This window comes from Acipenser ruthenus, chromosome 5 (genome assembly GCF_902713425.1).
Source record: "Acipenser ruthenus chromosome 5, fAciRut3.2 maternal haplotype, whole genome shotgun sequence".
Lineage (NCBI taxonomy): Eukaryota > Metazoa > Chordata > Actinopteri > Acipenseriformes > Acipenseridae > Acipenser > Acipenser ruthenus.
The window spans coordinates 8,773,083-8,798,283 of record NC_081193.1 but is presented as its reverse complement, the minus strand read 5'-3'; the positions used below and the strand labels follow the sequence as shown (position 1 = coordinate 8,798,283).

General features: G+C 39.0%; 1 protein-coding gene across 4 annotated transcripts in view; it reads right to left on the bottom strand.

Moving 5' to 3' along the window:
• Positions 1 to 1,349: 1,349 nt before the first annotated feature.
• Positions 1,350 to 25,201, bottom strand: part of rnf144aa (ring finger protein 144aa) — a 40,386-nt gene continuing 16,534 nt past the window's right edge. Inside the window, exons 4-10 of one of the 4 annotated variants that reach the window (XM_034921163.2) lie at positions 23,965 to 24,111; positions 22,845 to 22,949; positions 21,562 to 21,622; positions 15,740 to 15,950; positions 13,974 to 14,121; positions 12,667 to 12,756; positions 1,350 to 4,307 (exon numbers count right to left, since the gene is read on the bottom strand). In XM_034921163.2, the coding sequence (XP_034777054.1) occupies positions 4,176 to 4,307; positions 12,667 to 12,756; positions 13,974 to 14,121; positions 15,740 to 15,950; positions 21,562 to 21,622; positions 22,845 to 22,949; positions 23,965 to 24,099 (882 nt within the window). In that variant the 5' untranslated portion in view covers positions 24,100 to 24,111 and the 3' untranslated portion in view covers positions 1,350 to 4,175. The remainder of the gene's footprint in view (positions 4,308 to 12,666; positions 12,757 to 13,973; positions 14,122 to 15,739; positions 15,951 to 21,561; positions 21,623 to 22,844; positions 22,950 to 23,964; positions 24,112 to 25,201) is intronic. The other 3 variants (XM_034003389.3, XM_034921162.2, XM_034921164.2) reach the window with 3 other exon arrangements.

Below are 25,201 nucleotides of genomic sequence, written 5' to 3'. Positions count from 1 at the left end.
TGCATCAGTGCAGGCTGCAGTACACCGCACTAACAACTGGTATCCTTCTGATGGGAAGTGTATGAATAAACAACTACTGGTGCACAGTTGTGGTATGTATTTATTTAACATGCAGACTGTTGTGAATAAAACATTTGCACACAATATTACTGTAGTATATTACATGTATGATATATGACTAGCTCTCTCTGCTTGGTATACATTTTAATTTGAAGCTTGTCTTTTATTTTGCCTTTAATTAAAGACAAGAGGTAGCGAAGGACTGTTATACAGGTGAGCCTGTGCGTGTCTGCTAGGCTTGTAATCTACAAATGTACCTGGACATTGTTTTGCCTGTGTATTAGCTGCATCTGTACAGTCTATCGGCTAAAAGAAGCCAGCAGGTATGTAACAAGACCGTTTCAAAAACAATATACAGAAGATGGGAGACTGCGAGTGTCTATCAACCTTTCACTCAATTGTGCCATCGCACGTTGCATTTGTGACCAACACCTTATCAAGCATTCAAACATGCTGGGCAGTGTATGCACTGGGCCCGCCCGAACCATTATCTGAAGATAAATCATTGCCTGGGTGCCCTGATTCACTGCAGCTTAATCTGTACCACCTTTGATATTAGTAACAGAAACATTTCATGGTATCCACATTTAAATTTCAATGTATTTGGGGGAATGCAAGTACTGTGGTATGCAATGCTGTTCACACTCCATTTCAGTTTCTGTAAGCACAATTCAAAGCTGCGTTTTAAGTTCAGGTAGAATCCATACTAATTTAATTCTGGTACAGTCTAAAGCATCGTCTACCCAAGCTTGCTGTCATTTACTTTTGTTCCAGAACTTTGTCCACAGACATGAGAAATGCTTCTCTGTAGTACTTTCTGCAGGTGTTAAGGATGGGATGTGACAGCATATTTCTAATCGCTTCCACTCAGCTGCTTTGAGAGGAACGGACCGGGCAACAGTGATCTGTGTCTAATTAGCAGTCCCTGGAGTGACTCCAGCCAGCACGATGTGTACCAGATCAGTCTCGGGTTCCCTCAGCAGGAAATGTTTTTCTTGTTTTCTTTAAAGTGCAAAGCTTTTAACCGGCCCTTGGATTTGCCCTAATATAATGTATTTCCCTATTGAACACATTAGTTACTGTCTTTTGCAAAGTTACTTGCTGCTGAAAGAGAACAAGCTATTCACTCACCATGACCTACATTTCCATATCATTATTATTATAATAATAAATTAATCAAGAAATAACTGATGGGGTGGTTCAAAATTCTAAACAGTTTTGAAAAATAAATTAATGAATTATTCTTCTTTTCTTTAAAATACCAGATTATGAAACAGGTAAGAAACTTTTTTTTTTTTTTAATATCACAGTGTTAGTGGCACAATAGATACATTTACATTGAAATATATGAACATTACATAGGAACTGAACTAGGTTTTTTTTTATTACAAGACTTTTTGTCATGCATATCAATATACAAGGTTACAATTCTACAGGTAGAATTCAATTACATACATAATAAAATGTAAATACATTTATGAAATCAGGTAAGACTATGTGTATCCATTAAAAATATGGCGCAACTTAAAGGCAAATTAAAACAAAGGCAACGCAATTTCCAAGGTCTTGAGCAATACATGCAAGGAAAGTCAACATAAGAGTCTGGCAGAGTAAAATGTAAAGCTGTAATTTGAGCCGATGTAAATAAATGCAGGAGGTTTTGGAAACTTTAAAATTGCAAGCACGCAAGAGCTTTTGTTGATGGCTACAGGACGGAGATATTGTTTGCCCGCGTGTGGCCTTGTACGTGCGGTGTTCACAGGAGAAGCAAGACCACAGTCAGCAGTCGGCAATCTGGCAACAAAGTAGTGCAAACCGATCACAATTCATTTGCTTCAATGTAGGGCCCCACCAGGAATTTTTAATCCCAAATCATGCGTCCACAGTGCTTTATTATTACCACGTGACACCAGTACCAAATATGATGTTGAGCATGTTGCTCTAAACACATTGTCTCCCCCTTGTTGCCATCAATTTGCCACACAATAGGGTTACATCCTGTACATTGTATTAATAAAAAGAAAAAATAAACTATTTACTACTGTTAACTAAAAAAGTAGAATACACAATGTTTGATTATTTCATGATTATATAAATGTATTATTTATCATTACATTAATAATATTAAACATTTACATAAGTATAGTCCAACACAGATTCAACATCTTTGTTCAATGGGGAACTGCTTCTAATTTATTTATAGCGGGAGTCACAACTGGGATTGAAGCACATGCGTCATCTGCTCTAGGACAGACTGACCCCTTGTTTATCTTTTTTTATTTTTATGTGGAACTGTGATCTGTAAAATTACACACAAGAAGGAACTGAATACACAGTGGCTAGTTCGCTAGGATAATATTAAGATGACTTTGTTATTCTCTGAAGATTAGCCTTTGCATTTGCTTCAATGTAGGGCTCACCAGTACTGTTAGAGCTGCCGTTACTGACAAAGAAAAATGGCCCCATATGCTTTGAGGATGTTTCATCTCAGGGCACTCTTGAGAAGATGAGGTAAGAGGTATTGAAACCCTGCCTGGATTCCTTCAGTCAACCCTCATGCAAAATTCACTATGAGCAGCAGTTATCTACTTCAGCATGGCAGCAGGACTTGTATAGAAAACAAGCGAGTATTTCTCTTATTTGCAATGTCATTATAAACTGTGATTAAAAACTAGATACTGCAGGGGGCTGTTTTAATGTTCTCCTGTGTAATATCTGCTAAGAGTAGGAAAACACCTGAAGAGTACAGAGCTTTACAAAATGGTGTACTGCAGTTCGCTATCCATTTTACAATACTGTAAAAACATATTAACATAATCATGCAAGGCAAGCCAAAATGATTACTTATATATGATTACTAGTTAGGGTAAAGCTATTATCTTACTAGAAACCTCAACTTCCATCCACAAATTAGGATGCTCCATTACCGATATAAAAAAGAAAAGCATCACAACATTGAAAAGGGAAATAATCTTAATGTAATTTAAATGTTTAAATAGCAATACAGGGCTTGCATACCAGTTTCTAATCACACTACTGCCCTGATTAGATGGCGTGGTAGTTGACCTTGTCTGTAGCTTCCTTCCTGACTCGGTCAACTTCCCTTCTAATCTGGGTTCTATTTCTTTAGTATACACTTCTGTTGAGCTTTCAGCCAACCAGAGCAGGAGTTTAGTCTTCCGTATGCTACCACACTTCAGAACAAAGGCCTTTGCGGAAATTTACCATACCACATCACATTTTTACTGTACTTTATTCTCAGCATTGGCTACTTGAAAAAAAAAGAAAAAATGCTTTTAAAACTCTCCCTTTTGCCTTTTCCCTCTTGAATAAAAGTTTCACTGGTTAAAATAAAACTTTGCTGATAGGGAATTAAATGTAAACCAGTATGTGACAGATACACATATACAAAAATAAACCTTGGAATTAAATGTTGGGTGAATAATACTAGTCGGCTACAAAGCCTGACTCAAGTAGGCAACTCAACAAAGCTTCCTAATCCTTAGGACTTTTAGAAGTGTACACAGAACACGCCTCTCTTTATGGTTGTGGCAGATCCGAGTCATTCTGACTTGAGGGTTAAAAAACAACTGCAAAAGGGTTAAATACATGAAGGTAGAACACTGTAAAATACACAAAACTTGCTTTGTACTGTTTATCATATGGTTCAAGAAAAGAAAGAAAAAAACAGGTGGCTATGTGTGTTTAAGGAAATTATTTATTTAGTTGTGATTCATAGATATCATATACAAAAAAAAGCAATACTATAATTACGTGCTGATTTTTTTTGTTGGGCTTCCCCTTCCCCCATATCATTGCCCAAGCTGGAAATTGAATAGCTACCAGCATCCCTTGCAACACCTGTACCTCTTTCCGTAGCTGTTTTGCCCGACACCTTCCTTTCAGATTCTCCCAAGGGACCTTTCACAGTACATTTTGTTTGCCCCTTAACTGATGTTCTGCCTTTTTTCTTTGCACTCTTCCTTTCAGAACGGAACCGTCTCTAATGCACTGGGGACCTTTGCAGGGCACTGGAGCTGATACTGTAAAGCAAGATGGACCAGGTAAGGCTGAAACAGTGCTGGTGAATAGAAACAAACCACTCAGCCAGCCAACTAGGTAGGTAGTGGGTCGTCATCACCCTTGCTGCATTTGCATTTGCAGCACAAGACAAATGGAGTGGCCAGAAGGAGGAATGGAGAGGCTACCAACAGCAACAGACCAAACCCTGCAAAAATACCAACCACCTGCAAGATAAGAACAGAAAGTCTGATTTAAACAACAGACCAAACCCTGCAAAATACCAACCACCTGCAAGATAAGAACAGAAAGTCTGATTTAAACAACAGACCAAACCCTGCAAAATACCAACCACCTGCAAGATAAGAACAAAAAGAACAGAAAGTCTGATTTAAACAGCAGACCAAACCCTGCAAAACCTGTTTTTCCCTTGGCTAATCAGTTGTTCTAGTGACCGACCTGCTTGAATTGTGTTTTGCTGTTTGCACTCAGAAGAAAGAAACTAGTGTTTTTGGTAAGTACAACTGAATGCTTGTTGCTGATGTAACTACATTAGCTGGTTGAAGGAATTCATTTTCTAAAGTGTTCAGAGCTGTGGTTGATTGAAGTGAATTTAGATAACGTGTAAACTGGACCAGCTCTAGACCTGCAGGACTCTATAAATTGGCAATCAGTGTCTTAGAACGACAGCCGTTCTAAGCACCAGCCGTCAAAGGGTCACATGTCCAAGGGCAGTGTGAGCTGTGGCAGTCCAAGCGAGGACAGGTAAAGCGAGGACCTTTTCTAAATCTCTCCCAGTGGCTACTAGAGGCCTCATTCCAACTCAAAGTTAGCTACATTTAAGTAACATTATAAAAGGTGGTGTTTTATTTAGGTGATCTACTGTTTGTGATTATTCAATTTAAGCACTCATCTGGTACTAGAGGCTGATTTGCAATTTGATTGGTTTCCACACAGCATTTTGTAGTTGTGTGATCCCAATGAAGTGCATTGAAACCATTGTATTGCTTAAGTATTGTCTTTAGTGCAGTTTAGTATAATAGACAGCTAGCCTATTTGTGCGCCAGCATGAAGCAGCAGCCAACCGATCAGCCTTTCTACCAAAGAGCCGGGAGTCTAGCTGTGGGAATCCAGCGAGGACAGACCTGTAAGGAGAGGCTGTTGAAGAAAATCCGAACCTAGCAGCGCTCTGGAAGACGCCAACTATTAGACAGGTCTGTACCCTTCCCCTACCGCTCCTGTACCTATCTGTCTCGCCTGTCCTGCTATGACTGTCTCTCACATCCCTGTTATTCTGTCCTCTCCCTCCCGTCCTCAGTCCTCTCTCCACCTCTGCTCCACTAACCCCTCTAACCTCATCCACTCTCTCTGGTGCCCTCTGGATCTGTCACTCTTCTGCTAACAAAGCTGATTTCATCTCTGCCTTTGCCTCCCACCTCTCTCTCGATTTCCTTGCTCTCACTGAAACCTGGCTCTCTCCTGATAACACTAACTCCTGCTACTCTGTCCTCTCTCTACATCCTGTCCCATACTCCGCATCTCGATGGACGGGGAGGTAGGACTGGTCTTCTCCTCTCTCCCTCCTTACTCTTTTCTGTCCCCTCTGACCTCTCCTCACTCTCTGTTAACACCTTTGAATTTCACGCTGTCCAACTAACCTCTCCCTGTCAACTCCTGCTAATTGTACTATACCGTCCCCCTGGACCTCTCACTCACTTTCTCAATGAACTCGACTATCTCCTCTCCTCCCTCCCCTCTCTGTCTACCCCAACTGTCCTGTTAGGTGATTTCAATATCCATCTCTCCAACCCCAGCCACTCTGCTAGATTCCTCCCTCTCCTTCACTCCTTCGACTTCTGTCTCTTTCCATCCCCTCCTACCCACAAAGCTGGCCGTCAACTGGACCGCACTTTCTCCAGGGCCTGCTGCCCCTCCACCCCTTCTGTCACCCCTCTGGATCTCTCCGATCACTATTTCATCTCTTTTTCTCCGTCTCTTGCCTCTCCCCCTACTCCACCTACCCCCACTGTCACCTCCCACCGTAACCTCTACTCTCTCTCCCCTTCTGTCCTTACCTCCATCGCTCTCTCACCTCCCTCCTTTCGACTCCTTCTCTCAACTCTCTCTATAGACTCTGCTACCTCCACCCTCTCCTCCTCCCTTGATTCCCTCTATCCTCTCACCTCCCGACCCGCACCTCCCCAACCCTGTACAGTGCATGTAAATTAAACTGCGAGTGTGAAAATAAATTGGACCTGACGCGCCTGAGACTCGCTGAATAAATGGACCGCAAAAGGGTTAAAGTATTACAAAACTCCCTGCTGTGTTTACATGAAACACATTACTCTACCTTTGCTGTATTGTTTTCATATCGCAGTAATTTTTCCCACACACATTCAGTGGACATGAATTGTATTGCCTGACAAAACATTGTTCTTTACATAGAAAAAATGCAGTGTGGTCCCTATTTCATGGCCTAACACTCCTTCCACTGGCTTGAAAAGCAAGAGTGTGGTTATAAGCAGCCAGAAGAGGGCGCTGTTCAATTACAAAAAAAATTAAAAATAAATAAAAAATGAAAAAAATGGATGAACATTGCAGCATACAGCCTGTAAGAATCTCAATTACAGGAAAAGCCAACATTTTACAGTTTTTCTCAATTGCTAAAGCAAAATTCCTGAAACTACTAGCCCAATTCTCATACAGTTAACACAAACAGACAGTGACCCCTCATTTGCAAAACTACTGACACATTTCTCTGGTTAATGCACAAAATTCTAAATTCCATCACTTTAATACAAGTTTCACAAGTGAATGTCTTGTTTTCAAAACACACATATCTGTATGCTGTTGCTCACAATTAATGCTCATTACTTTAAATAAACATTCCACACATGGAAATGCACATTTCACAATGTATCAATCTATAATCAAATATCACTCATGCTAAAAGGTTGATGTTACAAATTGTGCTGAAACATAGAGCAGGAGAAGGGCATGTGGATGTGAACAGAGGGGTGATCGTGGTCATAGTCGTGGTCATGGTCATGGTATTCGACACAGGAGACAGCCAGCCCAGGTGAGACCACAGCGTATTGCTGTAACAAATGAAACCCAGGCATCAATTGTGGGCCATGTCATCAACTGAGTATGAGTATGAGGGAAGTAGGGCTGGCAGTTTTGAGACGTGCCAATTGTACCAGTAACTGTGCTTTAGTGATTGAGAAAAACTGTAATATAGCTTTGGAATTACCTGTACTACAGAATGTAGCCTCCAAACCATCAAGGGGATGGGGAACAAACTAATAAAACCGACTACCTTTGTTACACTTGGTCTGGCCTGCTGTGCTCTAGTTTTCAATGTTTTTGGTCACCAAGCATTTCTATACCATCAAAACTGAAGTCTTGCTGGTAACCTTTCTCTTGTTGGCTCAATATTTCAGGCAGTTGTGGACAGCAAGTCAGTCTGACAAATTCCAATGTTCTTAGAACTGTGAAAACATGACATAAAGGTTGCAAAAGAACAAAGACTGTTTCTAGAGATCCTGTCTCAATGAAGCTTTTGTTCATCCCTTACAAAAGAATATAATCGGTCCATGACAGATCTCCTGGATTTCCTGACAGGTACTGAATGAAGGCAAATTGTGCCCTGATAAGAAACAGCATGCTTGTAAAGAATCGTGTTATAGATTGAAAGAAGCTGTAAAGGGCAACCCAAGTTTGTTTGCCCCAGATGTAAAAAGAGTTGAAGTGAATGGATGTACAACTTTTAAAGTGCACGGTCTAAACCAGCCTACCCTGTAGCTTGCATTCAGATACCCAATCCAAAAGAACCTTACTGAAAATAAAACCGACTCTTATTGGTTAATGTTTGCTGTACTGCGTTCTGTATGCTAAGAAACATGTAATGATGAATTGCTTGCTGGCTGGAAGTATACTGTATCTGCCAAAATGAGATTCACATAAAGGGTGACAAAAAAAAAAAAAAAAATTACCGTTAGGCTCTGGAATCCTCCAAGTGTAAGCCTTAGGGACACGAATAGCTAGTCATTATTTTTAAATTCTGCATTACCAGCATTTACTGTAGCTATACAGTTGGAACACAGAAGCCACTTCCTGTCAGGAGTAAAACAGCAGCAGTAAAGTATGGGAATGTAATGAATACTGTCCCTCTGTGGAAAGAAATCGCACTCCATTCTCGGAACTGCCCAGATATTTACAGAAACGTGTGGGTTTGTGGACAAAACACTTATCACTTGTAAGCACTGTGTGAATTGTGCAGTTAGATTTTGAACGAGGAGTTTTCCCAAACAATGTAAATATGAAGTCAGTATCTCAAAAAGTACATACAAGTTCCCTGTGGCAGGGCAAAAGCCCTGCTTGTGTAAAGTGTGTGTGTGGGAATGTAAGGTTGGCAGAGATGGGGTTAATTCTATCCCTGCCAGCAATCACAGGTGCGGCCATTCCCCGATTAGGTAATTGAGTACTAATTGGGGAGTGGCCACCTGTACAAAAAGGAGGAGAAATCCTTTGTGGGGGAAGGAAGGGAGTTAGGGGAGTGTAATTGTTTGTGTACTGTGACTTAAGAACCTTTAGTGAGGGGCTCCCGAATGGCGCATCCAATAAAGGTGCTCCGCGCGGAGTGCTCTATAGCCTGGAGATCACAAGTTCGAATCCAGGCTATGTCACAACCGACTGTGACTGGGAGTTCCTAGTGGGCAGCGCACAATTGGCCGAGCACTGCCCGGGTAGGGAGGGCTTAGGTCGGCAGGGGAATCCACGGCTCACCGCGCATCAGTGACCCCTGTGGCCGATAGGGCGCCTGTGGTTCTGCAGTGGAGCTGCCAGATCTGTGTTGTCCTCCGGCACTATAGGTCTGGTGGCATCGCTGTGGATCTGCAGTGCGAAAAATGACGGCTTGGCAGGAGCACGTTTCGGAGGACGCGTGCTCCAGCTGCCGTTTCCCGAGTCATCGGCGAGCGGTGAGCCGAGGATACAGATAATAATTGGGCATGCTAAATTGGGGAGAAAAACGTGGTAAAAAAATTGCCGACGACTAAATTTATAAAAAAAATAAAGAACCTTTAGTGAAGGCTACTGCTCAGCCTAAGGGTATATGTTTGTTCCAGTGTTTTGTTCAACCCTTTTATTTTTACCCTTATGCCAGTTGATTTGTTCCTGTGTTTGTTTTGGTTAATAAATTTGTGCAGCAGCGCTTCACTGTAGCTTCTGTCTCTGTTTCCAAATAGTTCATAATCAATAACTAGAAAAGTAGTCATAAATACCACTGGAAAGTCACTTGAGTCTGGTACAGTACTTATATTACTGTGTCTGTGTGTTAAACAGACCATGTCTTACTGCATATGAATGTATTGCAGCATCTACTATGAACCATGGTACCAGGGTTTCCCCTGGGTTCTAAATTTTTGTAGTCACTAGTGACTAATACTTTCTAAAAACATTAGTCACTCCAGATATTCAGTAGTCACTACTGGCGCACAGTCTTCAAGGGTGTTATGAATCCTGTTTTTTTATGTTATACCTTAAATCACTGTATTGACCAAAACAATTATTTAATTAAACCATTTTAATAATGCTCTACATTTTAAATAAATTGGTAATTTACAGCTGTAAAGTTTTAGAACATTAAAACTCAAGAACCAGATTTTTATGCCCTGAAAAGCTACATTACAGACACAGAATGCATTATGAATTACTTATACCATGTATGTCTTTTTACAATAAAAAGAAAGAACAAAAACAGTGTTAGATTATATACAACCCATGGAAACAGAGTTTTGCAATAAGGCTGAAACTTTGCTGCTTGTTTTCTTTTTCTTTTATCTGACGCATGTGAGCTTTGTTTGTTCTTTTTTTTCTGCTGTTCCGAATCCAAGTCTTCATCTTCTGTTGTGTTTGTTCTGTTTCACTCTTGCTGAAAAAACGAGTGTTTTTTCTTCTGCGGCATTTTACAGTATTGGCTAACAGTTTTGTTTTTTAATTCGCGCGCACAAGTTTACCGCAATCATGTATTTATATTGATGATAAAGTTATAGAAAAGAAGGCAAAGAAAAGTTCCACTACCACGCATCTCTACAGCTGACCTCAATACGAAAACATATTACTGGCATTTTTAAATTACTGGTGACTAAAACGTACAGTACTGATGCCAATTAAAAAATAATAATAAAATGCTTACCTAGTATCAGTGTAATGGATGTCCCTGCTTGTTACCACACAAATCACTGATGATGGCAGGGAAATTAGAGAGAGCTTCAGTCGCAAGACATTTTTGGCGTTTTTAATCTTGATGGTATTTCGTCTTGATCGCCCTTTGCTAGTAATGTACTGGCATTGAGCAAACTATCCACATTTTTTCACTGGATTGAAAGCTAAAAACTCTTACTACGCTCACACCAGACATAACGGCATGTCAAACTAGACCGCATGACAATACTGCGGTTTCTGACTGGCCATACATTCTGTATTTTGAAATGAACCAATAATACTTAAGTTACAATAAAATTTAAATCGAGTCATTGAAACAAATAAATATCGACTTGCAGGCATGAACGCACACAGGAAATAAAATGAGTTAAAGACTAGGCTTTTAGTTTTTTAAATCCCAGACAGACTGCAGTAACCGCCCAACTGTTTATATTACATTTAAACAACAGGGCTTATTTAAAATGTACATATTTACTATGTAAATTAGTCGTGTGTGCACTGAACGCTCTGTCACAGCACATCAGTCTGGTGTTAGCGACTAAACGTTGATTGACATTTTTCATTCTTGGCCACCAAGTAAATATTTTGGACAGTTTTCAAAACAATTATTGCTTTATTTTTACAACACACGTTGGTGTTGTTGATAATATGATAAACGCGTATATCTGCTTCAGGTTAAACGATAGGCGTGTTACACAGAACACTACAAATAAAATGTAAAATATACACTATGTATTTCGTTGGTTTTGTGGATTTGCTATATTTTAAACTTATTTTAATACTGCACATAATTATATAGTTTAGAAAATGCTACTACTTACCAAAACCATGCTGCACGTGAACTGTATTACATAATAATTTCCTTTATTCCGATTCCAGTGTTGTTTTCTCAATGCAAGATGTATTGTAGGCATATACAGTGCCGTTTTATCATGCTCGATAGGCCTACTGGCGAAATGGTCAAGAGACAGTTGGTGCTTAACACATACGGAATAATTTTGGCCCTGAATTTTAGCATTTTTGGTCATAGAAAAGATACATTTAACATATTTTATAACTTTACCGTAGGCTTTTTTTTTTTTTTTAGTTAATGATGCGTTTTCGGTTCACAAATCTTCTGCACACAGTATTTTTAAGCACAACTATAATAACCTATATTTCAGCAGTCACTGACGAAGCTTATTACTTATTCTTCCAGAAGTAATGGTCGGGTGTAACAGGGATACGAGGTTATATTTGCGCCGGGTCATGTTGTTATTAACAAGCCTGATGTCGTCGTCCAAGCTTTACTGTGAAACTGACTGTAACCAGGGAGGGTGTGAGCGCATTCTACTGGACTGGAGAATAAAAACACGGGAGTTTAATTATGAAAACGCAAGTGTAAACAAACAATGCATTCATTTACTGCGTATCGGTATTGATTGCGTCTGGTCAGGGAAGGGGGACACACGGGCGCGTTAAGAGAATTTCAACTGGACATTTTTTATTTCAGCGGGGCATTGGCGCAAACACACTGCGGATACAAAGGTTTGAGCAGAACTCTCTGTAATCGTGAAAGCGCAGCGGCAGAAGCTGTCAGGTTGCAAAGAATAATGTGAGGCTGAAAGCTACAGCAGCACCTAGTACAGCCTCATAAAGCGGTCTGGGTTACCATGGTAACTGACACGCAACATTAAACTGAGGCGCTGATTGGCTAACTGCATTTACATCATCTACCACGGGATGAGAACATTGCAGAGTCAATGAATGAGAGGCTGAGGCGCTGATGGTTTAGCGATCCCTTCTTTTGAAGAAAGAGACGTCGTGTGTGACTTTAACAAAAGGGATTTTTTTTATAGTACAAACAGAAACGATCGTCACTAGTGACGATTCCACAATTTTTTTTGTCGTCACTTTCAAAAAACATTCGCAAATTACGAGAGTGACGAGCGACAGCGAAACCCCTGCATGGTACTTAGCCATTATAAGCTGAAAAACAGACTGGCTTGTGTTGCTCAAGTAAAAAACTACTTGTTCTCAATTATGTTCCACCAACTGCTCAGTTTAGGTCACCAACAGAGACTAATAGCAATGGCTACAACCAGGCATAGTGCGTGCAGGTAGAAGCAGCCTTGTGCTTGTCTGCTCCAATGACTTGTTAATAGGTCTGCCAAGCATAGAGTGATGAATGTGGCCACAGTTATGTCATGGTGGTTTTGTGGTGTGAATCAACCACCATCTACTGAGGACAAAGAGAGGTATTGTACAAGGAAAAACTGGCCATTGGCACATAAAAGCAGAGGGATCTGAAACCAGAATTGAAAATCTGTGTGTCTATGAATGGAATATGAGAATTGCTGTTGTGATCTGGGTACCTACTTGTGTTCTGTGCCAGATTACAGATGCCCTGGAGTGTCCAAGTTTGTTGCGACACGGTCCTTTGTCATAATGTATCAATAGGAAATCATCCTGTTACACATAAAGAACAAAAGCACCATCAGTGAGTGCATAACAATCTGCTGCAGAGCCTAGCCCGACAGCTACAGAACATGAGAACAGCTGTGATTCACAAATGGCTTAATGATAGCCAGGGGTTGCTAGAAACATATATTTTAAAAAATGTTCAATTAATTTATTCAGTTCTGTAAGGAATTCCTTTTGGCCTATTGTCCATTGACAAAATTAATAATCAAAAAATCATATACAGTCAAACCTGCTTAAAACGACCACACAAGGAATAATCCAAAAGTTGTATGTTACGTTATTACACTAGTTCATGGAATGCAGTACATGTTTGAATTAGGCAAACAAATGTGAATAATCTGATTAGAATTGAGACAGGCACATGTATGATATTAAAACATTATTTTGGAATGATTAATTAAAAAGTCAAACAGATGGGTGTTGATTATTTTATTTATTATAAACATTATTACTTTTAAATCTCTTCACAGCAATGGTTTGAAAACTTTTCCTTTTTCCATTGGTGCACAGCAGGATTTTTACCAGAGATGTACAGGCATGTGTTCTTTTTTTAGAGGCTTGACAGTACAAAGTGCAGCTACGTATAGCATCCATAATGTATTCTTGGATGTTCAGAGGATTTTCATTGAATATCTAATTTAGTGTGCGAATGTAAAATTAGCTGTATTGATGTATGACATGAAACACCAGCCATCTGTCATTTTACAACAGGAAAATCAAATCTGAATAATCTGTTCAGAATTTAATCACACATTTATGACTTTAACAGATGGGTGTTGATTATTTTGTTTACTATAAACATTACTTTTAATTAAAGTATTTTTTAAATAATTTAATAAGATATTGAATATTATGGTATCTATAAATAAATAAATAAAATAAAATAAAATAAAACAGCATGTGATCATAAACTACTTCTAATCTACCTGATAATGAAGACATTTGCCTTGTCTAGGCAGCAGTGAGCAACCATACTGTTAAGAGCTCATACTCACATCCAGAGACCCCAGACAGTACCAGCAGAAGGCATGTTAGCAGCCATACTGTTAAGAGCTCATACTCACATCCAGAGACCCCAGACAGTACCAGCAGAAGGCATGTTAGCAACCATACTGTTAAGAGCTCATACTCACATCCAGAGACCCCAGACAGTACCAGCAGAAGGCATGTTAGCAACCATACTGTTAAGAGCTCATACTCACATCCAGAGACCCCAGACAGTACCAGCAGAAGGCATGTTTACAGTTTTTGCACATCATTTGGGCGCAGCCTTCATCACGTTCGATATAGACTTGGCACTTTGGACAACGCTTGATTGGAGCATCATCTTCATCACTCTTATAGAATGAACTGAAACAGAATGAGGCAACAAAACCACATTCGGTTTTAATCTGTATTACCAACACGATTCTACATATATTACTATCTATAGGTTCCCATTGTTGTACGGTAAATCCCTTTATTTTTTTGAAAATGCATTTGATAGTTTCTCACACATACATTGGGCACTGTTTCCCAGACACAACGGAACACTGAATAGTTTTAAAAAAGTGTTTAATTTACTAGATTTGCTCTCGTCAAAGCCTCATGGGAATTTGATTGTTTTTTGGTTCGCATTTAAATCAGTGGGCTCTAACAAAAATGAGGGTTAAAAAACTTTGACAGAATGACTGTGTAAAAATATGTGGGAAACAAACCTAGTTTTTGACAAGAGCACATGCAGTATATTTGACTAAATGTACAGCACTTCTGTAGTCTTTCGGGAAACATGGGAAGAAAACACACTTCCAAGTAAAGGAATGGTATCCAAGGATTTCAAATACATTTTTCTTAATTCTTAGCACAAGCTATATTATCACTGGTATCCCTTCTCTGTTGAAGACCTATCGATTCATTTAAGGCACTGAGAAAGATTTCAAGTCACATTACTACATATTCTGCCATTGAGTAGTTATAGATGATTTTTTTGTTGTATAAATTTGGAATATACAGATATTCAAAGACAGTGCTATTATTTACTAAATGCCTTTTACTGTAGTACGTTAAAAAAATAAAAATAAAAAACAGTGTCAACCGATTAAACTGCACTATTGATTCTCATGATAGCCTGACTTATTTGGAACGATTTGCTGCAAGTTTAGATTTTATTCTGGGAAACCCATTTTTACATGAGAGATTTGACAGTACTTTGATAAAAGACAGATCTGCAGTGCGGATGAGGTTTTTAACACAGTCTCAAATGAGCTGCATTCATCTCCAGAGGACGAAGAAGACTCACAGGATGAGATTTTAATGGGGGATCATTCATTTCTTGCAGCAGTGTCCTAATTTAAGGGCAGGCTTTCTTTAGGGACAATTAGTACATTGATAGTAAATTAATCATATTTAGGGCACCACTGAGACAGATTGCCAGCTTGACATTTTTAAAGAGGAGAACATTATCTATACAGGGATACCACGATATTCAGTGAGCAAGCAGTGTGAGAGGTTATCCAGCAACACACTCCCCATCCCCAGTTGTACTGTTTGCCTAGAAAAAGGAGAAGATTTCTGGGTACCATTCTACTTGTGAGATGTCTTGCTCATTCAAATATTTAGCATATTTTAAAAGAGGAGACTATTAACTATTCAGGGATACCAATATATTTAGAAAGTAAAGAGGCTGAGTGAGTAAAGATGGGCAATACAATCCCCACCCCAAGTCTTGCTGTAAATCAGTGCTGTTGCCATAATTTGTGTCGGTACTGTACACACAAGAAGTGAAAGTTTGACACACGGAGAGACAGGCATTCTGATACTTCAAACAAGTTGTGTCAAAGAATATCCTCATCTGTTTTCTTCACAACCGTATAAGCTGTTACCTAGGTACCAGTATACTGTGTGTAAAAATGCAAGTGTGGCATACGGATAGACCAAACGGGCACCTCGTGCCAGCACTTTCAGCATTCAGCATCATGGGATGTGTCACCTTGTTTCTCCTGGAAGGAATGACGTTGCAGGCACGTTCTCTTGGCAGACCTGCTCAGGGTGCCAGTTTGCTTTGCAGGCAGAGCAGAACTCCAGGTTACAGGCTGTGCACTGGACCAGCTGCAGGGCAGGGGGCTCCATTTCTTTCAGCTGACACACGGCTTGACAGGAGGAGGACGGGCACCAGGTCCGGCAAGGATCCAACAGAACCTCTGAGACAAAAACACCAGTCTTAATATACAGAGATTAGGTTTTTCTCAGGTGTCAGTCTGTATTGAACTGAGATGGAACACATTTAAGCCAAGTTTAATGTCAGTGTTTTCTGAATATGGCTTCTTAACATTTTATATATTTAGAGTTTATGCTGCAGTAAATTTAAGAGTTCCCATATTCACTTTAGTTGTTTCTTGCTAGTTTTGTAAAATGTGTTTTAGCTTTCACAAAAAAAAAAAAAAAAAGAATAATAATAATAATAATAATAATAATAATAATAATAATAATAAAAAGCTGCACTAAGGTCAACGCTTTGTGACTATGACCCATAATGTTACAGTACAAATCAGTTATGAAATGCATTGAGTTGAATGTTTTGTTGTAAGTTATACAATTTGTACAACCAATGTATACCAATACGTAAAAATTAGGATTTAAAATGCACAGTAAAGGCAGCAAGCTTTAATTGAATGTGTGAAAACCGCTGGAGTTAGGAAACAAAAACAAACAAATTAATGCACTTACCCGTCACATGTATTTTCATTTGCAAGTGACATTAGGGCCTTATCGAGCACTATATTCTGCAATTTTGAATACTGTTTTAATTTTGGAAACTGTGTTGTTTGCTTTTTTTTTTCTTTTAAAACTTATTAAATTATTATTATTATTATTATTATTATTATTATTATTATTATTATTATTATTATTATTATTATTTAGCAGACGCCCTTATCCAGGGTGACTTACAATTGTTACAAGATATCACATTATTTTTACATACAATTACCCATTTATACAGTTGGGTTTTTACTAGAGCAATCTAGGTAAAAGTACCTTGCACAAGGGTACATCAGTGTCCCCCACCTGGGATTGAACCCACGACCCTCCGGTCAAGAGTCCAAAGCCCTAACCACTACTCCACACTGCATTCACGTTTACATTGTACGCAGTTCTGTGCATGGGTAACATTTTGATTTAATTTTGCTGTTTGGTCGTTGTGACGAAGAGCGAATGAATCCGAATCAACAATCTCCCTCTCGACCGGTGAGAGCACTGTACAACAGGAACTGCGGGCTTCGTACTGAATGGTTGGGCAGTTCATTCCGGGGACAGTCGGAAGCCGGCCATTCAGGAAGAGGGCGGCGTTACGGTACCTGGAGTCATCGCCCTGGTACGGTGAGCGAAGTTTGAGTTATGAATTGGAGGAGACGTGATTGAACTAGCTATCGGAGGGGGCGGGGCTTAGGGTACTTTAGGGAGACGTGACGCCGTGATCGGTTCCTTTGTTGTGGTTAATGGGAGAAGACAAGGACGGAACCTTGCATGAAGTGTGGGTCCATTGATAAAACGCTTGGTTCCATTGATAAAACGGTTGTGTTTGTTTTGCCAGATGGCTGATACGAAGCCGGGAGCTGCAGCGAGAAGCCAGCCTGGACCTGAACGCACAAGAGCACCAGCACTCAGAGCACCGCACCTGCACCAGAGCACACAGTCTGGAGACGTGTTGTTTGTGACTGTATTATGTGTTTTGTGTTTGAATTATTATTTCGGGACTGCAACCCCTTTGTTGGGTAGAGCCAGCTTTATTATTTAAAAACCTCGTCAAGGAAATTAAAGAACCTGACATGTGAACTTTGTGTTTGTCCTTTGTCTGGAGCACCTTGAATCACCTGTACACCGGAGCACTACAAACCACTTTGCCACAGTTTTTAACAAGGAATTTTACATACTGCTACAATACATACCAGAATTAAAAGTACAGTCCCTTGCATAAGTATCAACCCCCCTTGGACTTTTCCACATTTTGTACTGTTACAACCTGGAATTAAAATTGGGATTTTTACCATTTGATTTACACAACATACTTAACACTTTGAAGGTGCAAAATATTTTTTATTGTGACACAAAAGTTAATTAAACAAAAAAAAAAACATTTGTTGGTTGCATAAATATTCACCCCCCTAAGTCAATACTTGGTAGAAGCACCTTTGGCACCAATTACAGCTGTAAGTCTTTTTGGGTAAGTCTCTACCAGCTTTGCACATCTGGATCCTGCAATTTTTGCCCATTCTTCTTGGCAAAATTGCTCAAGCTCTGTCAAGTTGGATGGGGACCGTTGGTGAACAGCAATTTTCAAGTCTTGCCACAGATTCTCAATCGGATTGAGGTCTGGGCTTTGACTGGGCCATTCTAAGACATTCAGGTTCTTCTTTTTAAACCACTCCAGTGTAGCTTTGGCTGTGTGTTTAGGGTCATTGTCCTGCTGGAAGGTGAACCTTCGCCCCAGTCCCAGGTCTCTTGCAGACTGAAACAGGTTTTCCTCTAGAATTTCCCTGTCTTTGGCTCCATCCATCTTGCCCTCAATCCTGACCAGTTTCCCAGTCCCTGCCGATGAAAAGCATCCCAATAACATGATGCTGCCACCACCATGCTTCACCATGGGGATGGTGTTCTTAGGGTGATGAGCAGTGTTGGCTTTGCGCCACACATAGTGTTTTGCACTAAGGCCAAAAAGTTCAATTTTGGTCTCATCAGACCAGAGAACCATTTTCCACATGTTTGCGGTGTCTGCCACATGCCTTTTGGCAAAATCCAAACGGGATTTGATATGGAGTTTTTTCAGCAATGGCTTTCTTCTCGCCACTCTTCCATAAAGCCCAGCTTTGTGGAGCGTCCGGGTTATAGTTGTCCCATGGACGGTTTCTCCCATCTCAGCTGTGGATCTCTCCAGCTCCTTCAGAGTTACCATTGGCCTCTTGGTTGCTTCTCTGACTAATGCCCTTCTTACCTGGTCACTGAGTTTTGGTGGACGGCCTTCTCTAGGCAGAGTCGCGGTTGTGCCATATTCTTTCTATTTTTTAATAATGGATTTAACGGTGCTCCAGGGGATGTTCAAAGTTTGGGATATTTTTTTTTATAACCCAACCCTGATTGGTGCTTCTCCAGAACTTTATCCCAAACTTGTTTTGATAGCTCCTTGGTCTTCATGATGCTGTTTGTTTAGATACGCTCTCTAACAAACTCTAGGGCCTTCCAGAAACAGGTGTATTTAATCTGAGATCATGTGACACTTTAATTGCACACAGGTGGACTCCATTCAACTAATTATGTGACTTCTAAAGGCAATTGGTTGCACCAGAGTTTATTTAGGGGTGTCACAGCAAAGGGGGTGAATACTTATACAATCAAGACTTTTCAGTTCTTTATTTGTAAATAATTTAGAAAAATATGTAGATTTTTTCCCCACTTCGACATTATGGACTATTTTGTGTAGATCAGTGACAAAAAATACCAATTAAACAATTTTAATTCCAGGTTGTAACACTACAAAATGTGGAAAAGTCCAAGGGGGGTGAATACTTATGCAAGGCACTGTATATACTGTATAACAGTCCACATGTCGTCTCTTTTAGCAAGTGATGTTTTCAGAATCATATCTTTCTGAATTAAAATACTACTTCTTTTGAAAATACAGTACTATACTAACAAAACCAATCCAGTACATCTAAATGGAAGCCTACTAATTTTAAAGCAGTCTTTTCAGATATGTATTTCTGATATTGTATCTTTTTTGTGTTCCCTGAAAAATGGACAAAGGTTGGAATGGGCCAAAATGAAATAATCAGATATGCGTCACATGCGTTTAATCGTCACTGAAGTCAAAATTTTATAGGGTTGGATACGTGGGTGCTGTCTGTATAATGTTATACTTATTCAAGTATGCGATCTATAGATCTACACATGTGAACACATTAGGAGGTACAATTTAAAACAAGCAAAATAGTAAAATTTGACCAATGGAATGGAACATTGAAATCGTGTAAAACTCTAGTGGACACAGTGACAGTGCTGATAATTAATGAGAACAGAAGCAGATGTAAGGCAGAGTTGATAGAGACAGTGGCATAAAGCACAGCACTTGGTAAGCAATGTTCTGTTACGCCAACAGGCACCACACGCTTCCACTGCTTAAAGTCCAGGCTGACGTTCTGTCACTTTTGTTTATTTCATTTCAAAGGGAAACAGAATTCTCTGCACAAATCTAACATTAAACTTTACAAATGACAAATGCTGCCATCTATATCAACTGCAAGACAGACAGAATGTTCTGCCAGTTGCTGTATTTTGACTATTCACAGATTGTGCTATAGGTCTTCTTTGCTTTAAAATGCATTTAGAAGTCATGTTGATAAGATCGGCCATCCAACAATGTGAGCACACTTGTAGCTCTTCATGCAATGCTGGCCTGATGTAATTCTCTCAAGGCAAGTAAGAACCACCATGTTGAACACTTTGGTGTTTTGTTAATGCCACTGGTGGAATTACACTGAAAGCCATGTATGTGTTCTCAATACTGTACACATAGATTCAAGGTGTTATACATAAAGTCATATTTTTTTGTTAAATGTAATTCTATTCAACATATGATAACTAACTTTATTCTTAATATTAGTATTTTTTATAATAATAATAATAATAATAATAATAATTATTATTATTATTATTTATTATTATTATTATTATTATTATTATTATTATTATTAGCGATCCTTAACATAAATATATTCATACTTATTGAAAAGGCCCACAGCCTTGTGGTGTGCATTTCTTTTCCAAATTTTCCAAAAATAAAGTCTGGGGTGTTTGCACCCTGCCACCCCACACTAATAAAGGCGCTGCATGGGAGGCCCACCATAGTACATAGTATGCAAAAGTAAAATGATTTACATTTTCAAATGCAAACTTACAAACTCTTACAAGTATTTGTATCTATCTACACATACATACATACATTTTGATTAGGTTTATGGTATGACATTTTTTCAGTTGAAAAGCAACCCACAGGTAATTTCACCTTCTGACCTAGCTTTTGATAGAGCTAATTCAATCTGATAAGGATTGTAATGAAAGCCCATTAAAATCACACAGGCAAGGTCTGAAAAGCTCTTGCCTGAGCTCTGATTGTGTGCCACAGGCTTGTATAATGCTCTATTTTAAGCTTGGTTGAAGAAGTCCAAAACCTAAATTCATCCGAGTTCAGACTGCACTGGAGCACACACACACACACCACTAGTTAAAACACATATTTAAGTGAATAGCTATTTTCCTGAAAACATCTGAAAAGAAACCCAAGGTGACTTTCAGCACAGAATACGTGGTCAGTCTGATTCAGGTTGAAAGTTGCAGTAAATACAACATATAAGGCAACTTAAAGAAATTAAAAGGAAAAGCACAGTTGCTCTTGGAGCCTTTCATTCATTCAAAACCTGGCAAGGTTGGCACTCTATTTGTTACCCCATCAATGAGGGCAAGCTCTTAGCAAAGAGCTATTGATTTTATTGTATTATTATATTTAATATATAAAAGAATTCAAGTGTTTTTACATTTACTGTACAAGTTGTTGTGATGTTCAGTAGAAAAACCCACATGACTTCCAGTAGATCATTATGGTAGAATGAGATTCTAGTTTTAAATGCATTTCTGAAAAACAGGTTTAAGTTTATATGCGCAAACACATTTTTCAAAAACGAAAATATCAGCACTGCGAGACACTTTCCTCACATGAACATTTTACAAAGCAATTCTCTTACGCAAGAAACAATAACTTACCCTTTTCAAACTGTAACTTTTTGTATCTTTGCATAATTTCTGCTGCAACCATGCATTCAATCTGTTAAAAAAGAAGAAATACAAGCAATGGTAAAATCTTAATCTCTGTCTCTCAGCATTTACCTGGCATCCTCTGATACTGTCACAAACAAAGGTGGTAAAGCTTTACAATCGTTTCACTATATTTAGGATTAGTATTGCAGCAACATTTATTTCATCATTTTAAACTAATAAGATTGTATTACTAGAATATTGTTAAAGAAATATTAAAACACATCAGCATAAAGCACAATTAACTCCTTACATTTCTTATCTAAACAGGTACTATACCACACCAATTACAGTTTTACAATTGTACTGCAACAGAGTATAAAAGACTGGAACTCAATAGGTGATTCCCCGTCGGCTGCAATTAAAATTAAACCAATGTACTTTGCTTTGCCTTTGATTTTGGCATTTACTTGAAGCATAACGCAACCCACATTTTCCTTGCTGAGCCGAATTTGCCAGGCAAAAATGCAATGCATGTGAATATCTGTGTTGCCAAAAGAATATATTGAGCAGTGGTATTCTCAAGGGCTATAGCAGGGTTTTAAAGCTACAGAACATGGCACAAATATCGTATAGAACAGTCCCCTCTGAAGCAACAGCTTATTCTTAAAGGAACTGCTTTATCAAAGTACAATTTTACTGATTTGAGTCATTGTTTGTAGCTAGTTTTTTAATAATGATCTTGTTGCTATTTTTCGTCTTGGACAGTTTCCCTTTCTGTTTCTAGAATGGTGCACTGCCCACATTGTTTTGGTCGTAACAGTTTTAGCAGGATGTGAACGGAGACACTTGACTCACACAGAATAAAATACAGCAGTCTTTATCAATTCATTGCAACTTCTAAAGGCTTAAATACTTTTTGTAGAATGCACGGTATAAACCAAGTCTTTTGAAATGTCCTTTACAATGACAGGTTAACTTCTAAAAACTGACCATAAGCAATTTGTTTTGAGCTTAGGCTAAGACAGTTCTATGTTTACTGAGAATGCCTGAGGTGTGCCATTATATGGGCAGCAGTGTGGAGTAGTGGTTAGGGCTCTGGACTCTTGACCGGAGGGTCGTGGGTTCAATCCCAGGTGGGGGACACTGCTGCTGTACCCTTGAGCAAGGTACTTTACCTAGATTGCTCCCGTAAAAGATTATTGTCTGACATTTCTGGTGCACCAGAAGCCTGCTGTTAGGTTACCATGGTAATACAATTATAGAAAATAACATCCTAGACGATACTGTACCTCATTTTCTTGTAAATGGCCGTGTTTTGGACAGGCAGCATCGGGACAGCTAATAGCCGTTTGCAGGCCCTCTTTGATCAGGAGTTCCACATACTGTTTTAGGCACTGTAGGCAAAACAGAGAAGGCTATAAATATATATGTGCTTATGAATTAATAATGATTCCCCTGAATAATGCAACATAAATCTGGTTTAATTTCTTCATTAGAGGTGTAGGAAGATGAAAAGATACAGATAACATCCTTCTTAAAATCTCTTTATGGTGCTTTTCAGCCAGACTCGCCAGCATCGAAGCTTGATAATAACTGCTTTCATGTCATGCATTTACAGCTGGGGGGAACATTCTATTTTGTGAAATATTTATCTACAGGCAATTAAAACCTACCTCTTTACTGAAGGCAGCAATTTAAATAAGCATTCAATGGAACGATCCTGAGGTTGTATGAAGGAGGAATCATAAACTAACCTCACCTAAAATGAGCAAACACTGCAGTATGAAGAAGCTTCATCAGATTAATACATCAAGAGATTTGTGTTCTGTGTGCTGCTCGACTATTGTGGTTGTCATTAGGTTTTTGACAAGGTGAATTTCAACACATGCTAAAACCATTGTCTATGCAGGGCTACTGAGTTGTCTGTCAGGGACTACTGTTTGCAACAACAATGAAATGTCATTAAATCAGCAAAGTCTCATGGTCAAGATGGTTTCAGATTAATAACAATCCACTGAAGGTATCACTATTCTTTGAAAAAGCATAGGCTATGTATTCCAGAAAACGCTCTGGCTGCTGCATAAAGTACATGAGGCATTGATATGGACAAGCTGGTGTTGCTAGCATGCTGGTTGTGGATGTCCAGTTGCTTCCCAAATGTTTTTAGACACAGTTGTAACTCATTGCTATCCAAGTTTAAAAAAGAAAGTTGATTAAATATTCAGTCTAATCTGTATTAAAGTCCACCCTTTGATAAAGATCACATTCATATTGTCTACACCTAAAACCCCTGGAGGTTTTCGAAACCTGGTTATAAACACAGTCTAAGCCAATGCCTTTATTAGTACAATGGGTCAAAAAAGGGCATAAATTAAGCCCAGTGATGCCCAATATTAGAAGCATACAAACCAGTGTACAGAAGATGCATTGGCATTGGGTTATTGTTGTCATCTGCTCCAACGGAAATTCCCCAAGGCACAGTTTACAGGACACTAGGGGGTCCAGGGCCAAATCCCAAGTAGGCCTATATCTTGCTGTAGTCATTGTGAGCGAAGTCTGGAAAAACAAACAAAAAAAAACACAAGATTATTTTACATAAGTAAGAACCCTGTTCCTGCCAAACTGAAAACTACAAACTTTTTAAAAAGGTAAAACGTAGACTGTAAAGCAACAGGCTAATTAGGTGCTGCGATAAAAAAAAAAAAAAAAAAAACACAAAGAAAAGTCATTCTCAGAGAATACCAGGCAACTTGCTCCAGTTGGCCACCGGGAGTGCCAAGCTGATGGAAGTTTATAAAACAAATCTAATACTGTAGCATGAGATTCAAATGTGGCAATACACAACTGTTTATAATTATGTAACTATTAGAAAAAATTGCTTTGTTATTTGTGATTTGCCCTTGTGTACCAGAACCTGCAATCCTTAGTCTGCAGCAGGTTATCTGCCTGTCTATGTATAAATATCTAGCTCTCCCTTACATATTGTAGGGTTGTTATGGTCTAATATAGATCACATTTGTCCCTAGGCTAGAATGTAATAGGTTAAAATCTGTCCTGGGGTAGTAACTCAATATCCCTCAGCCTCGCCATCTATTTTCATATGTGCCTTTGCATAAATATGTGTCAAACTCCATGTTGGACATATTCGACACATATAAGTACACATTTAAGTGACATATGTACAGACAGGCATCTCCTTATCTCCTTGATTCTGATAAGTCCTAACCAAGTTTTATCACAACTGGAAAAGCAGTTCACTAAATAAATCTAATTGAGATTAGATTTGTTAGGGATCTAATTGAGATAAGCAGCTTAGAAAATTACTGTGTCTTCTGTATCCTACTAAACTAGACAGCATTTGCAGCGTTTATGGTTTACTGCAATAAAGCAGTCGCTTTCTTTTTCAAACACTAAAACAAGGCAACTTTCCCCAGTCCTAGTGCTGTAGTGTTTGGTTTACATTAGGAAGCAGTGCTCGAGTGTTAACAGGAAGTGCTGTAGTGTTTGGTTTACATTAGGAAGCAGTGCTCGAGTGTTAACAGGAAGTGCCTTAGTGTTTGGTTTACAATAGGAAGCAGTGTGCGAATGTTCACGGTAGCTCTCCACATCCCTTTGCTGATATTTTTAGCCGATGGGAGTTTCTCTT